The sequence below is a fragment of the Dendropsophus ebraccatus genome, chromosome 4 (genome assembly GCF_027789765.1).
Source record: "Dendropsophus ebraccatus isolate aDenEbr1 chromosome 4, aDenEbr1.pat, whole genome shotgun sequence".
NCBI classification, from domain to species: Eukaryota; Metazoa; Chordata; class Amphibia; order Anura; family Hylidae; genus Dendropsophus; species Dendropsophus ebraccatus.
The window spans coordinates 12,247,056-12,263,526 of NC_091457.1; the positions used below are offsets into that span (position 1 = coordinate 12,247,056).

The following is a 16,471-nucleotide window of genomic DNA, read 5'->3' on the forward strand; positions in this document are numbered from 1 at the left end:
GAGCAGGATCTCCTCTTCTGTGTATGCTATAGAGATATAGGGGAGCAGGATCTCCTCTTCTGTGTGTGCTATAGAGATATAGGGGAGCAGGATCTCCTCTTCTGTGTGTGCTATAGAGATATAGGGGGGCAGGATCTCCTCCTCTGTGTGTGAGTGCACCCCAAAGGGGTAATCCAGGATTCACAAATGCATATCGCCCCTGTTCAAGTAACAGCGCTGTCCTCCCTGTGCATGGTATTACAGCTTTGTACCATGGAGCAGGAGTTGTAATACCACTCACAACCTGAGGACAGGGGGTGATGCTGGCTGTTTATGGAAGAAAGTAGCTATGTTTTTCTAATCTTCAGTGTATTAGGCTCTAAGCAATGATTCTTATGATCAAATAGTCTGTATAGTAGAGGTTTACATATAAAAAAAAAGGTTCCTTTTTTCACCCAAGGAAACAGCACCACCCCTGTACATGGCTGTATCAGGTATTGCAGCTCACACCCATATAAATGGTTCAGTTTTGATAACGGATGTTTAATGAGTTGCATGGTGCTGCAGTGCCACCCTGTGGCCAAATAGTGTAAATGCATCTACAATTAAAAAAATAAAAAATATATAAGTTTACACCATAAATGAAGCAAAGAAAAAACTAAATAAGCAACAAATCAAGTCAGCTGCCTGTGTTGCTGAATGCATATTTTATTATGGAAGATACTGAGGTATTAAGTTTTTAAAACACAAAAGAGAAAAATATATATAATACAACAGTCTTCACAAGATCACAATAGAGTGACGGGAAGGGGAGATAAAGTGCACCTACAGGCTACACTATAGGGAACGGGCCGGGATCTGAGGGACTCTGCCTTGGGCCCCGCAGGAGGCCAATAAACCTAAAATCAGAAAAGTCTCTATTTTGGCTAATGGGCCTAGCGACAGGCAACGCTCAGGGGGAAGAAGAGTCCCTAGCTGCTGGAAGAGGAGGCAATGCACTATACATGAGGCTTTCAAGTTTGGGGGTGGGGTGGTGGTAGACGCTGCAGACCCCCAGCAGGGCTGGACTGTACGACCAATAAATCAATAAAAGACCCTTTACTGTCTGCAAGTATTATGGAGTTTGGTGCAAACATGGAAAATACATTTCTTTCCCTCCCATGATCATAAATCACATTCACAGCACTGGTGTCTACTGGGAATGTGGTCTGGACATTTTCCACTGCAGATTTCCTGCTCATGGCAGATCCATCCTGTGTCCCCTCCGGACAGGGAAATCTCCTCGTGAGGATGCAGGAAGCCGCTCTGTCCGTTATCATCCGTGCACCGTACACACCTGGCCATGCCCCATCCTGAGGGAAAACTTCTGCATTTCACTAGTCATCAGGGAACATGCATCTCATCCTATTACCATCAATGATGGCTGCAGTACACCCATGCAGCCAGGGGTGGCGCTGTGCAGCATATTTTTTTTTACTCTTTTTTTGCACAAACTTACCTGTGCATCCACTTAGGGGTGTAAGGTAACCCCTTGGCTGCCAGAGGGGGATAGAAGGCACTGCTTTGGCAGCCAAAGTGTTAATGTTGTCAGATTGGCGTACACGGCGGGCAGCGATTGTGCAGCATCAAGTAACCGTAAGCCCCCGAGTCGCCCAGTAAAATATACCATTCAGCGCAGCTATAAGAAGAAGAAAGCTGGATGTAAGCCCTGGTGCCACTGCAGCTGCCACCCAGCTTTCCCAGGCTCCAGAATGACAACTAGTTATGCAGCACTATTGTATAAGTGGGTGGTTTGGCCATTCAGGAGCATGGAAAAGTTGTGTAACACCTAACAGAGGCGGCCGCGGTCACCCAGATTTCCCCAAACAAAGGAGAGGGACTCAAATTCTTCTATTTACATGGGATGTCTTTAAAATGGGGAGGGGCGAAAAAATTAGAAACAACCCAAAAGGGCTGGGGGGGGGGAACATGCTGAGACTGGCCACGTGACTACTAAAGGGTTAATAGACAAAGTGGGTGTATATGCACAGCAATGGTGGATACGTTAAAATGCGTGCGCTGTTCACATTGTGCTTCACTCAGTCCTGACCGCACAGCGAGGGTGGAAGGGCCGTGGACCCTGCGCCGAGGGTGGGGGGAGGGTCGCAGAGTCTCTGAAAACCAAGTTGCCAACAGTTCTTGGTTCCCAATTAAAACAGTTACACCCCTCCTCCCAAAGGATGATGGGAGTTTTTTTGAGGGAGAAAAAAAAAAAAAAAAAAAAAGGCGTCCCAGTACCAAAAAGAAAATTCCAAGATTCACAGTTTCTTGGGTCGGCGGCCGACTTGGTAATAGAAGTAGATGCTGACGAGAACGAACAAGAGGCAACAGCAGACGAGGATGGACGCGGTGATGGTCGCGGAGCCGCTCTCGATCATGGTCACCATGGTAACTGCATAAGAAGGTAACATATTAGCATAAGCATATAATATAATATATAAAAACCTACAGCTAAACTCTCATCATTCAGGATCTCCGGTACCTAGACAGGAGCCAATCAAAATCCAAAACTTTTGGGATTCATTTCATCCTGAACACAGACTAAAGGCCCCATGCGCATGGCAGGAAAATCTACCCGGAATCAGGAGCGTTTGGTTTGACAGAGCGAAGAGCCATAGGCTCCCGGCCCTGTTAATCACTCTTCTGGCCCTAGGCAGCATTATCCTCTCTGCAGGAAAGGGAAAAACAAGAAGAGAGCACCGATGCAGAAGTTCAGTTCTTATGGTCAGGAAATACTGATGTTTCCTAAATCCTCCTGATCAGTATCTGTGAATATAAAAACGTGTACTGGACAGGAGCAAGGACTTCTCTTTCTCTGACAGGCGTCCCTGCTCCTGTACATTTACATGGGCAATTATAGACAAAACGGAGCTTTTTTTTTTGTTTCGGATTCAGATTTTCTAAAGTCAGCCCCAAAACAATTGGAAGATTTGCTCATCTGTGCATGGAACCCATGGAAGGCCATGGTGATCTTCTAGAATAATATTCTCCATTCACATGGAAGGTTCTATCGCATTGCAGTAGAGGAGTGCGGATTGGCTACAGCGCCGGCACCAATGGCGTTACAGTACATTGACTTCAGCAACCCTGTACGGCCCTATAGGCAAATGAGGTGTCTGGAAGCTATGATTCATCAACCAATCAGATTCCACCTTTCATTTTCCAAAGAGTCTGTGAGGAATAAAAAGTGGAATCTGATTGGTTGCCGGGGGCAACTGAGCCAGTTTCACTTTACACCATGTTTGATAAATCTCCCCCTACTTTTTTCAAAGGAACATGCTTGGGGTTTTTATCGGCCTCCTAGGCCGTAACTGCGTACACCCACTCTAGGTTTATACGCTATAGTCGTTTATGTTGCCTAGCAACCTCCTCACTTCCTGTCTGGGTGACTACTAGGTATCTGCCAGGTTGTAAACTCTTCTTTTGTACCATGAAGTCAAAATTGTAAGATTTTAGCCTTCTAGTAGTAAAGGGCCACAACCCTGAGGTACACATTATATATAAAGTATTCCTTTCAGAGAAACAGCGCCACTCATGTCCATAGGCCGTAACTGGTACTGCAACTTAGTGTCACCTAGTGATCTGAATACATAGCGTTCCCCATTCTGTGACTCACCAGCTGCTGCAAACTACAACTCCCATCATGCCCTGACAGCTTTCAGGGCATGATGGGAGTTGTAGTTTGCAGCAGCTGGTGACCCATAAGATGGGGTAACCCTGAAGTAGCGTCATTCTATGCCACTCACCAATGAGCTGTATACTTAAATAACACACTTCGGTCAGCAGCGTCCACCGGATGATCACCTTCTCCGCCGTATACATAGAGTTCCATAGAATTAAGGAGATACCTGCAAGAAACACACAGGGAGGTTTAGCATGGTCAGCGACTAGACGTGTATTATAAGCGGCTTATAATCTCCAGCAAATACTCACTGAACAAGGCTCCGCCATAGAGACGCGTGGAGGTTTTACTGCTCACTGTTCCTTTATCAAAGACCGCTTCATAGAGCTGATCTGGGAAGGCGAGCGCCTGCAGGACGGAGAGGAGTAAGTACAGCGGGTGGAGAGACAATCATACAAGCACACAGTGCGCCATTAACTATAGCACATCCCACTATTCTGCATCAGGAACAAGATTTTTTTTAAATTTTTTTTAATCAGGTTTTTGCCACTTCCGTGTGAGGTTCATATTATACTATGGTGCGTTGCAAAGTGGTTGTAGTGCTGCTGACTAGACAGACTGTTACTGTATTATTGTAGTGACCCGGAACGGGCCACTAAGTTCTATTGCACCTGAGTAAGGGTGGTATTACACGGGCCGATGGGGGCCCGATAATACCTGTAAACTAGCAGCGATCTGCTAGATCGTTGCTCGTTTACTGGGCCTATTACACGGCCCGATAATCGTTTGACAAGAGCTGCAAGGACATCGTTACCGATGTCCTTGCTAAACTGGCATACATTACCCATCCACGTTCCAGGGCTGCTCATGCCGGCCGACAGCTGAAAGGCCTGTTAAGCTAGAGCGCGCGTGGGACCCTGGGAGAAGCGGACGGCAGGAGCAGCCCTGGAACGTGGATGGGTAATGTATATCGTTAGTCGCCGACCACGCACCGCTATTACACGCAGCAGTGCGCGGTCGGCGCCCGACGAAAATAGGGTCTAACCTATATCAACGATCAGCCGATGATCGTTGTCATCGGCTGATCGTTGCATTTATTACACGGAGCGATAATCGGCCGAATCGGACCAATTCGGCCGATTATCGCTCCGTATAATGGTACCCTAAGGTAACTCCCTCGGGTAGGGTTTGGTTAGACCCCTGGAGTTAGTTCATTGTTGGGAGGAGTCAGTCTAGTTGGTACTAGTCGGTGTGTGAGGAAGCAACTAAAAACCAAATCTCTGCTGAAGGTTAAGCCAGGGGCCTGGCTTAGGCCAGGTCCTATGTCAGGAACAGATTCTCTGCATGAAAGCCACAGCAACTATGCAAGGCTAGAAAGTACCAAGGGGAGAGAAGCCACAGAAGGATCACCTTGTCCACGCCAGGAACCTTTCGAAAATGTGCAGGGCAGTTACCTCGGCATTCACAGGAACTGACCACTGTGGAACAAAGTTACTACTACAAGTCTAGGTATTTCACTGCGCATTGCAAGAAAACTACCCAGGTAGTTTTGGGAGTGCTTAGCCCAGATAACTAGACCTGGGGCTCATACTACCCAGCAGGACGGGTAGTCACAGTCAGTATGACACATCTTGTTTGGGCTGTTTTTAACAACATTTAGTTACTTGCTTTATGGTAAGCCTCCTCCATTTTTCAAGTGGTAGACTCTGGCCTATTCTTGCGGACCCGCACCTATACACACCTACACTTGGGTGAAACCTTCCTCTGCACGAGGGGCACCAAACTTTCCTGGGCGGGCCCTACACCATTCTAGGCTACCGTGACAAGTGCCCAAGTGACCCTAGACCCATTCAGCTACCACGGCAGTAAACCAAAACCCTGGGCCGCCTATCACATTATATCCTATAGGTGGTGCTGTTGGGTGGGAGACAAAGGCAGAAAGGAAGGAAAAAGGGCCGAATTACACAGCCAAATGAGGCAGATTATTGCTCCATGTAGTAAAGACAGCGATCAGCTGATAACCTGTGCTGCCTCTCCAGTTGCTGCAAAGCTACAATACCTAGCATGTCCTTCAACCGTCAGGGAATGCTGGGAGTTGTAGTTTTGCAACAGCTGAAGAGCCAATAGATGGAGGACACTGACCCAGAAGGATGCGGTTACTTACTGACATTATAAGTTTAGTGACATTCCAGTAATCAGATATCCGACAATCCGGTCCGAACTACAAAGGGACGTGCATGAACTTTCACGCTCTATGGTAACATGGGAGTAATCAATGATATCCATCTGATCCAGAATATATCATTACCCATCAGGTCCCATTCTTGTTTTATTAAAGGGGATATCCAGGTTTAGAAAAACAAAACCATAAATCTTACAAGCTAAAACAGCACCACCCCTTCTCCAAGGTTACAACCCAGCTCTATTCACATCAATGGAACTAATCTGCAATACCGCAGCCAGACTGAGGACAGGAGAGGAAACCTGGATAACTCCTTTAAAGGGGTTATCCGAGGCAGGACGCTGCTACGGCCGCTGAATGGCTGAGCTGCCTTGAGACGTGTCTCATGCGGCAGCTCACACCAGAAAGCGGCCGCGGGACAGGTGTACCGGGCGGCGCGAACCAGGACCCGGCGCAGGGAGGTAAGGGACCTCTGCCATCCATAACCACGGCCATAGCTTAAAAATACCCCCGGGCCGGAGTACCCCTTTAAGGAGGTTTGGCTGTACAATAAACTTTCAGAAACTTCCTGGATTCTTTAACGCTGTAAAAGTGATTGCAGAAATCAGTAGGATAAGCGATTTTAAGAAACTCTAATAAAAGGTTTTATTAGGCAAAAAGCCTCTTTCTGTACTCAAAAAGCAATTTCCCAGCCTCCCCCCCCTGACTTCTTATCTGTGCATTATCAGGCAAAGCAATCTTCATTAGGACCGGTTCACACTGAGCAAACACGGCGCAATTCCGCGGCGGAGATCTCTGCGCTCTCCCATTCGCTCAAAGCAGCACACTGAGCACGGCGGGATTCCGCGGCAGAGAGCTCCGCCGCGGAATTGCGCCGTGTTTGCTCAGTGTGAACCGGCCCTTACAGAGAAGTCAGTGAAGACGGGTTCTGCTGAATCCATTATATCCTATGAAGGGGGGAGGGACTGAGGGAGATGAGGGAGCAGGAAGAGGAGACATGTAGGTCAGCTGTTTGTAGACTGTCTGGGCACCTAAAACGCTGGATTCAGGGCTCAGAAAAGTCAGTGCTTATCTAGGAACTTGCTGAGAGAAGATTGCACGGTGTTGTGCTGTGCAGGACTGCTCCGTGCTCACTCACTCCTCTCAGCCCCTCCCCGCTCCATAGAGCATAATGGACACAGAAATCCTGCTTCTTCTGAAGTGAGGGGGGAGCTAGGAAAACAGCTTTTTCAGTACAGAAGGAAACGCTTTTTGTAAATAAAACCTATTACAAAGTTTCTTAAAATCGCTTGTACTATAGATATTTGTTTTCAGAACAATGACAGCTACGCTTTCACACCAGAAAGTTATACAACTTAGAGTCATCTTGTGTCTTAAGGTGGATTTGCCCCATAAAGGTGGAATTTCTTGACGTCAAGATCACACACCTGCAGGGAATTAATCAGCACCAAGGAAGGCCTCAGCTCTGCTTTTCCATACTTTTCGGCTCTTTTTGGAGGTGATCACTCAGCTTTCCCGGATGTAACCAAGAAACAGCAGGTACTCTGACTATGACTCATACAGAGGAGACAGCTTGATAGCAAATCTAGTATTCATCCATAATACAGACAGATTGAGAAGTGCCCCCCCCCCCAGCTATATACTCTGCCGCTGGAGATATTACATTTACAAAGGTCCCCGTGATGAGGAGGGGGAGAGGAGGCGATGACGTGGAGGCCCCTCAGCCCGACTTTAATATGAACAATAAAGCCCCTTAGATGATAAAGAAGCCGACAAGGAACAATAAGCAGCTCAGGAGCAAAGTGTATAAAAGCAGCATTAACCAGCGGGAGAAGCGGGAAGAGATGAGCGGATCTACAGAGAGGAGGCTTATCAATCCCTATCCATGATGAGAGTCATCTACCCCTCCCCCGTCCCTGATGATGGCGGCAGCACCAGCCACAAGCAGGCATTGCTGAGAGGTGATCAGGTCTATTTGCCCTTCTTATTCAGAGGACGGAGATAGGGGGTCAGCTTTCTGCATGGTTTCTCCCCTATGCTTTACACTGCAGCTCTGCTTCTTCAGATTGGCTGCTGTGTATTAGCACATGATCAAAGTAGCCCACCCCTCACGCTCAACTACCATACATAGACTGAGGAATAACAGCTTCCATAGAAGTGGTCATACTTTTCTAGACTGCCAACATAGAATATAACTTACTAGAATCAGAAAACAAAGGCTTTTTCTCCTAAAAAACAGCACCACTCCTGGCTACAGGTTGCATCCGGTATTGCAGCTCAGCACAATTCACTTGATTGGCCCTTTAAAAGGGTACACCAGCGAAAGTTTCTTTCAAATCAACTGGTGTCAGAAAGTTATACAGATTTGTAATTTACCTCTATTTAAAAATCTCCAGTCTTCCAGTACTTATCAACTGCTGTAGGTCCTGCAGGAAGTGGTGTATTCTCTCCAGTCTGACAGTGCTCTCTGCTGCCACCTCTGTCCATGTCAAGAACTGTCCAGAGTAGTAGAGGTTTTCTATGGGGATTTGCAGCTGGTCTGGACAGTTCCTGACATAGGCAGAAGGGGCGGCAGAGCGCACTGGAAAGAAAACACCACTTCCTGCAGGACATATAGCAGCTGATAAGTACCAGAAGACTGGAGATTTTAAAAATAAAAGTGAATTACAAATCTATATATAAAAATTTCCGGAATTCCCCTTTAAGCCCTGAATGCATACCTGTTATTGTTATGTCAGCCATATTGACAGTCATCCAAAACAGCGAAACAAAAATAGCAAATAAAAATTATTATTATAATATATATATATATATATATATATATATTATATATATATATATATCATACATATATATTAAATAAAATATAATAAATAAATAAAATAAAAATACATTTTTAAAACTCACCATGACAGCGACTCCTGTGAACATTACAGCGGAGAGGAACTGCCATACTCTGAAAGGAGAAGAAAAAAAAAAAAATCAGCAAAAAACAACCACCACTTATGGCCACTAGGTGGCAATATTGAGTCAAGTGAAGATTAATATTACTCTCTCTTTTTTTCACCCGAAACTTGAACTTCTGCTCTGCAGCTAGGACATAAGGGAACCGGTGATCCCCAGCGATGGCCGGTGGGATCCTGGAATTTGCCTCTCAGAGCAGCCGGCGGTCATAGAGCGGCTAATACCATTGCAGATGATGCATTCTCCAGATTGTGCAATGACTTCAAGACAAAGATAAGTCTGTTCTGTAATGTGAGATAATCTGCAGAGGAAGCCTCAGCGTATTCAGGGCTTACATAATAGATCATAGAGCTCTCAAAATGACTGGGATTGGATATAAATAGCACAAAGCTCATTCTTCAACGTACGCGACTGATGTGCGGCCGACAGAAGAATCCTCCTCGCAGATCTCCATCTTTACAAATCCACTATGCAGAATAAAGAAGAGGAGGGGGGGGTCTCATCTATTCTATGGAGTGTACCTGTAATGTATGTCCCCATTACATACATTGCCATTGATAATTGTGTAATACCCTATTCCCCCTGTAGGGGCGCTGAAGGGAAATTTATACTGTCATAAGATTGCAGGAGGGAGACCAATAAGGGACTCTGCTTAAAGGAATTGTTCACTTTGCAAACAACCTCCCTCCATGTGATCCTGAATATTCCTGTAAATCACCCCAATTATTCACTACATATGACTTCTTACTAGAGATGGGTAATACTAGAGCATACTTGATTGAAGGTGGTGGATGCAGCCCTAAGGCTGCCTGGAAAAGATGGTGTGAGGATGATCAATATATATTCACGATCTTGAATAAAATATCCCTGATCACTCATATTTGGCAAAGCTCCTCACCCCCCCCCCACACAAACACACTTTTTTTTGTTTCTTTTTGAAGCTGGTGTCCTGTTTTCCTTTGGGCACTAGATGTCATGGCTAGATGGATTGGGGCCATATAGTGAGAGTCCTGGATATTAACAGGTTCGCTTATCTCTTACCAGACTGGGGGCGCAATAAAACGTCCTCATGGCGTAATGGCTTTATGACAAGGGGTCTGGCTGCAATATGCATCCAGAGTTCACGCAGGAGACAATCAGAGGTCACTGTAGACGTCTATGGAGAAATTTGACCCCTTCAGAAAGATGACAAGTTGTCATATTCCAGAGGTGAGATTCGCTACAGGTCAGCAGGGTAGGGAGAGGGACCCACCATTGTAAAAGCAAGAAAGTGGCTCTAGGGGAACCCAGGGAAACCTGTAACTCCCCTAATCGGGTACACACCAGACCCATGGTTGGTATGCCCGTGACCGGCAGGTGATGCCCCGTAGTTTGATGCCCCTGGAATGCTGATCGGAAACGCGCCTGCCAAGTTATGAGGATTTGAAAATCTTCAGGCAAGCGTCTCCGGTCATAAAAGATGGACCATTAGCTCATTAGCATAGTCCCTGTCACCCCCCCTGTGAGGTCAGAGGAGGGAGGGAGACAACTGCTCTCACCATGCTTGATAAGGCAGGGAGTATGATGGGAGAGGGTTCAACACTTGGGGAACTTGTTATGAGTGTGTTGGCCCGCCGTTCCTGCTAATCCCCATAGCGTTCCAGTTCCAAACAGCCCGATAGCAAAGTAGGTTCTGGTTTTCTCCTTTTTATTTTAAGAACTGTTTTTACTGTGTATGTATGTGTCTGTATATTTTGTACCATCTCTTTTTTATTGTGACCTGTACTGTATGCACTGTTCTTTTTTATTTGATATTAAATTTCACTTTAATAAGAGCTTTCCTGTGTTCTAAAAAGGCCCTATGTCTCTGAAGTAAAACGTTACCAGGGGTAAGTGATTACCATAAGATTGTGATAGATGTAATTTGTAGTTGCCTTAGGTGTGCATAAGGGTAAGGTGTCACGTCAGCCTTATTGTGACGTGTGGTGGCAGCAGAAAAAGTGTAGCTTGGTGTTAGGTTCTGGTTGGTAGCTGATCCAAGACGGTCCGAGGTGAGCCCGGTTGCCTACTAGCCAGAACCTAAGTCACGGGGATCGTGACAAATTGGTGGCAGCGGTGGGATATCTTAGAACATTAAGTCTGTGGAGTAATAAATTGCTCTGTACACTTAAGGGCTGAGTTATCTGTAGCAGACTTTCTCAGTCTACAGGAAGGCTCTCAGTGCATACACTTGGTTATAACAAGACATATATATATGTGAAACAGTTTTTCCCCTCCCCTGTTCTCTGTTCTTCTATCCTATCTTTTATTTGGCAAATCCCTGCTAAAATGGCGGAGGCATATCGAAATTACACGAGAGATGGGCTACGCAGCCTTTGTGAGCAAAGAGGTCTGGAAGGAGGGAATCGCAGTAAAGACCAGCTGATCCAAGCATTGATGGAAGATGATGCCCGGCCAGAGCAGCCTGTGGTCTCCACACCATCATCGGAGGCAGCAGAGGGTCCGGTTCTGGAATCAATGGGGCACCAACGTACTGGTAGCGCCAGTCCGCAGAATGGTACGGACTCTCCTTTACCTTTGATTCTCCAACAGATGGCCGACTGCGACCCAGCTGTGCGGTTGGAGCTTATACGGGAATTTGCAGCAGCACGACAGCAGGAGGCTGATCGAGAATTCGCAGCACGCGAACGCCAAGCTGAACGAGAATTCACCGCACGACAGGCAGAGGCCGAGAGGCAGCATCAGCTGGAACTAGCACGTGCCCAGAGGTCCAGTAATTTCCCACCCAACCGTGAGTCCAGTGAGACGGGACACCTTAAACCCCGTTTAGATCACTTCCCGGTGATGGAGAAGGATGGGGACCTGGACACGTTTCTCAGAGGCTTTGAGAAAATTTGCAGACAGTACCAGTTGCCTTGTGAGCAGTGGGCGCGGTACTTGACCCCAGGACTGAGAGGCAAAGCCCTGGAGGTTTTTGTCTCCTTGCCCAGAGACAAGGACAGTGACTATGAGGCCATTAAGCAAGCCCTCATCCAGAAATACAATCTCTCGCCAGAGATGTATCGGAAACGATTCCGGGCTATGCAGCGTGGACCTCATGACAGTTACTCAGATGTCGTTGATGGATTGAACACCAACTTTCACCAGTGGATCGAAGGACTGTCTATCCACACCTTTGAGGATCTCAAAGACCTGATGGTCAAGGATCAGTTTTTGCACCTGTGTCCCGCAGAAGTTCGTCCGTTCATCTTGGACCGAGAACCCAGAGATGCCGCGCAAGCAGCCAAGCTGGCCGACACGTACACCGCCAATCGGGCCCCGCACTATCAGAAGCCGGCAGTGACCAGCTGGAAAGGGGGTAAGCAGACTTCTACCAACTCTGTCCCTGCTACTCGACCCTCTGGGGGTTTTACCCCTGTGGTCCCCACCAAACCTGTTGCTGATACCCGCATCTGTTTTATGTGTCGCAAAGGGGGACATATTAGTCGAGACTGTCCCGAGAGGAAGAAACCAACCCCTGTGCCCAAATCACCGGTTTCCCCATCTACTGTTTTGTTTGTGGGTGGACGGGGAGGGAAGCTCAGTGATAACATGCAGGCCGTTACCGTGGGTAACAAAATCACGATGGGCTTGAGGGACACTGGGGCGGAGATCACCCTGGTTCGCCCGGAACTGGTGAACGAAGAGGACTTAATCCCTGGGAAAACACGAACTGTGACTGGGATTGGAGGAGTGAGCCCCGCTTTGCCCATGGCGAGGGTATTTCTTGACTGGGGGGCTGGGAGTGGAATAAGGGAGGTGGGAGTGACGGATCATATTCCCACGGATGTCTTATTAGCCACTGATCTTGGTTCCTTAGTCTCCCACTATGTACCTGCTGATGTCAGGGAGGATTCACAGGTTCCTGGCATTTCATGTGCATCCCCCTCATTGGTTGGTGCTAGTGCGGAGGTCTATAAAGATGACCTCACTGTTTGTACTAACCCTGTAAATGTGATAAACATGAGTACTAATCCTGATGCCAATTACATAGGTAATGAATCTGATGTATATAACCAGGACTGTACCAGGCTTCCATCTGTCCCCCTCACCCCTGATCCTCAGCAGGTGGGCGGAACAGATTGTAAGTACATAGCTGTGGTGACGCGTAGTGGGCGGGGCCACTCTGACACAGTGAGTGGAAGCCCCCCTGCGGTGTGTATACCAGCAGCTGGAGGGTCAGCTGACAGCTCACAGCTGAATCAAGGCATCAGAGCAGACGAGGTGATGTCTGGCAACTCTCAAAGTGACTGGGCCCAATTTCAGGCAGCTTTGCTGACTGATGGGACGTTACAGAAACTGAGAGAGCTGGCTGATAGCACCCCGGCTGAATCGGATACCGAGCGGATAACCTGGGATCAGGGCCGTCTCTATAGGCAGATGATTCCCACCGAGGATCAACCGGAATGGGTGCAGAGTAGGCAGCTGGTAGTGCCTCGTCCATTCCGGGAGCGACTACTGCAAGTGGCCCATGAGATACCCCTCGCAGGCCACTTGGGTATCCGCAAGACCCAGGACCGGTTGAAACAGCGTTTCTATTGGCCGGGTATGGGAAAAGAAGTGGCTAACTTCTGCCGGTCATGTCTGGTCTGTCAAAGGATGGGAAAGCCTGGGCATGTTCCCAAGGCTCCCCTCATCCCTTTACCGATCATAGATGAGCCGTTCCAGCGGGTGGCCGTAGATATTGTAGGACCGTTAGCAGTACCCAGTAGTTCTGGCAAAAGCTACATTCTGACCGTGGTAGATTATGCTACTAGGTACCCAGAAGCAGTTGCCCTATCCTCCATCAGGGCCGATAAAGTTGCGGATGCACTTCTCACCATCTTTTCCCGAGTAGGATTTCCTAAGGAGATGCTGACGGATCAGGGAACACAGTTTATGTCTAACTTGATGGAGTGCCTCTGCAAGAAAATACAGGTGCAGCATCTGGTCGCCAGTGCCTATCACCCACAGACTAATGGTCTGTGTGAGCGGTTCAATGGCGTCCTCAAGCAGATGCTCAAGATGCTTGTGGAGTCCCACGGACGGGACTGGGAGCGGTACCTCCCGCACCTGCTATTTGCTTACAGAGAAGTACCTCAGGCATCCACTGGGTTCTCTCCGTTTGAGCTCCTCTATGGAAGACGAGTACGGGGTCCCCTAGATCTCATCAAGGAATCCTGGGAGGGAGAAGTGGGTCACCCTGACGCCTCGGTCGTAGACTATGTACTAAGATTCAGGGAGAGGATGGAAACCCTGACCGGCCTGGTTCAGGAGAACATGGCCCAGGCGCAGGATAGTCAGAAAAGGTGGTACGACCGAAATGCCCGAGAGCGCATTTACGCCGTCGGACAAAAGGTGTGGGTACTTGTACCCATGCCTCAAAACAAGCTGCAGGCCGCATGGGAAGGTCCTTACACCATTCACCAGCGGGTGAATGATGTGAACTATGTTGTCACTATTGATCATATTCGCAAGAAGCACAAAGTGTTTCATGTTAACATGATCAAGGCCCATGTGGAGCGTGACACGTGTGTCATGCCAGTGTGCAGTCTGCCAGAGGAAGGGGAGAGTGACAGTCTAGTTGACGTCGTAGCTGACGCAAAGACCGAGGGGACCCTAGCCGAGGCCCAGCTGAACCCACAGCTAACAGAGACCCAGAAGTCCCAGCTGTGGGCGGTGCTGAACCCTTTCCTGTCCATGTTCACGGGGAAACCAGGGAGGACTAGCCTTGCGGTGCACCATGTAGACACGGGTGCGCACCTCCCTATCCGACAGTCAGCCTACCGGGTCTCCTTAGAGGTGCGGGCGGACATGAAGAGGGAGATAGAGGAAATGTTGGGCATGGGCGTGATCCAGAGATCCCATAGCTCATGGGCCTCACCGGTTGTTCTTATCCCTAAGAAAGACCGGACAACTCGTTTTTGTGGGGACTATCGGAAACTGAATGCCATCACGGTGTTCGATGCGTATCCGATGCCCCGCATTGAAGAGTTACTGGATCAGCTCGCCGGTGCCCAATACATCACGATTATGGACTTAAGTAGGGGATACTGGCAGATTCCCATGTCCAAAGAAGCCCAGGAGAGGTCAGCCTTCATCACGCCATTTGGGCTGTACGAGTATGTCGTCATGCCCTTTGGCATGAAGAATGCCCCTGCCACATTTCAGCGCTTGGTTAACCAGCTGCTCGAGGGGTTTGAAGGGTTTGCAGTAGCTTACCTGGATGACATCGCTGTGTTTAGTCAGACCTGGGAGGATCACCTGTCCCACCTGTCACAGGTGCTACAGCGGATCCAAACAGCCGGGCTGACAATCAAGCCTGGAAAGTGTCAGATGGCCATGACAGAGGTCCAGTACCTTGGACACAGAGTAGGGGGAGGGACCTTGAGACCCGAACAAGGTAAGGTGGAGGCTATTGTAGCCTGGCCCACCCCCAAGACCAAAAAGCAGGTGATGTCCTTTCTAGGGACTGCAGGGTACTATAGGAAGTTCATTCCCAACTATAGCACCCTTGCAAAACCCTTAACGGACCTCACAAAAAAGAGATTGCCACAAGTGATTAGTTGGACCCCAGATTGTGAGCAAGCTCTAACGGCGCTAAAGCGGGCCCTGGCAAGCGCACCAGTCTTGCAAAGCCCCGACTTTAACCGCCAATTCATCGTCCAGACTGACGCCAGCGCATATGGCCTAGGCGCTGTGCTCAGTCAGGTCAATGCAGCAGGGGAAGAGCATCCCATACTTTACCTGAGTAGGAAACTGCTATCTGGGGAAGTAGCATACGCCACGGTGGAGAAAGAGTGCTTAGCCATCGTGTGGGCCCTGCAGAAGTTGCAGTCGTACCTGTATGGGCGCCGATTTACGGTCATTACTGATCACAACCCTCTGAGTTGGTTACACCGGGTAGCTGGTGACAACGGGAAGTTGCTGAGGTGGAGTTTGGCGCTGCAGCAGTATGAGTTCACCATCCAACACAAGAAGGGAAGTAATCATGGTAATGCTGACGGATTGTCCCGGCAGGGCGAAGTGGTCGAGGATGGCGTGGGATATTGATGGATGGATCAATAGTCCCGTGCCATATCTCAAAGGGGGAGGTGTGAGGATGATCAATATATATTCACGATCTTGAATAAAATATCCCTGATCACTCATATTTGGCAAAGCTCCTCACCCCCCCCCCCCCCCCCCACCCCCCACACACACACACTTTTTTTTGTTTCTTTTTGAAGCTGGTGTCCTGTTTTCCTTTGGGCACTAGATGTCATGGCTAGATGGATTGGGGCCATATAGTGAGAGTCCTGGATATTAACAGGTTCGCTTATCTCTTACCAGACTGGGGGCGCAATAAAACGTCCTCATGGCGTAATGGCTTTATGACAAGGGGTCTGGCTGCAATATGCATCCAGAGTTCACGCAGGAGACAATCAGAGGTCACTGTAGACATCTATGGAGAAATTTGACCCCTTCAGAAAGATGACAAGTTGTCATATTCCAGAGGTGAGATTCGCTACAGGTCAGCAGGGTAGGGAGAGGGACCCACCATTGTAAAAGCAAGAAAGTGGCTCTAGGGGAACCCAGGGAAACCTGTAACTCCCCTAATCGGGTACACACCAGACCCATGGTTGGTATGCCCGTGACCGGCAGGTGATGCCCCGTAGTTTGATGCCCCTGGAATGCTGATCGGAAAC

The 16,471-nt window shown here is 48.4% G+C and overlaps 2 protein-coding genes across 4 annotated transcripts in view; one reads left to right on the forward strand and one right to left on the reverse strand.

The window, feature by feature from the left end:
- Window positions 1-667: 667 nt before the first annotated feature.
- TP53I11 (tumor protein p53 inducible protein 11) overlaps window positions 668-16,471 on the reverse strand; it is a 48,019-nt gene continuing 32,215 nt past the window's right edge. For all 3 annotated transcript variants that reach the window (XM_069968086.1, XM_069968088.1, XM_069968087.1), the window contains exons 4-7: window positions 8,730-8,778; window positions 3,952-4,048; window positions 3,765-3,866; window positions 668-2,410 (exon numbers count right to left, since the gene is read on the reverse strand). In XM_069968086.1, the coding sequence (XP_069824187.1) occupies window positions 2,277-2,410; window positions 3,765-3,866; window positions 3,952-4,048; window positions 8,730-8,778 (382 nt within the window). In that variant the 3' untranslated portion in view covers window positions 668-2,276. The remainder of the gene's footprint in view (window positions 2,411-3,764; window positions 3,867-3,951; window positions 4,049-8,729; window positions 8,779-16,471) is intronic.
- Window positions 11,045-15,836, forward strand: LOC138789141 (uncharacterized). Its single transcript, XM_069967747.1, has one exon. The coding sequence runs from the start codon at window positions 11,094-11,096 to the stop codon at window positions 15,834-15,836; it is 4,743 nt and encodes a 1,580-aa protein (XP_069823848.1). The 5' UTR covers window positions 11,045-11,093.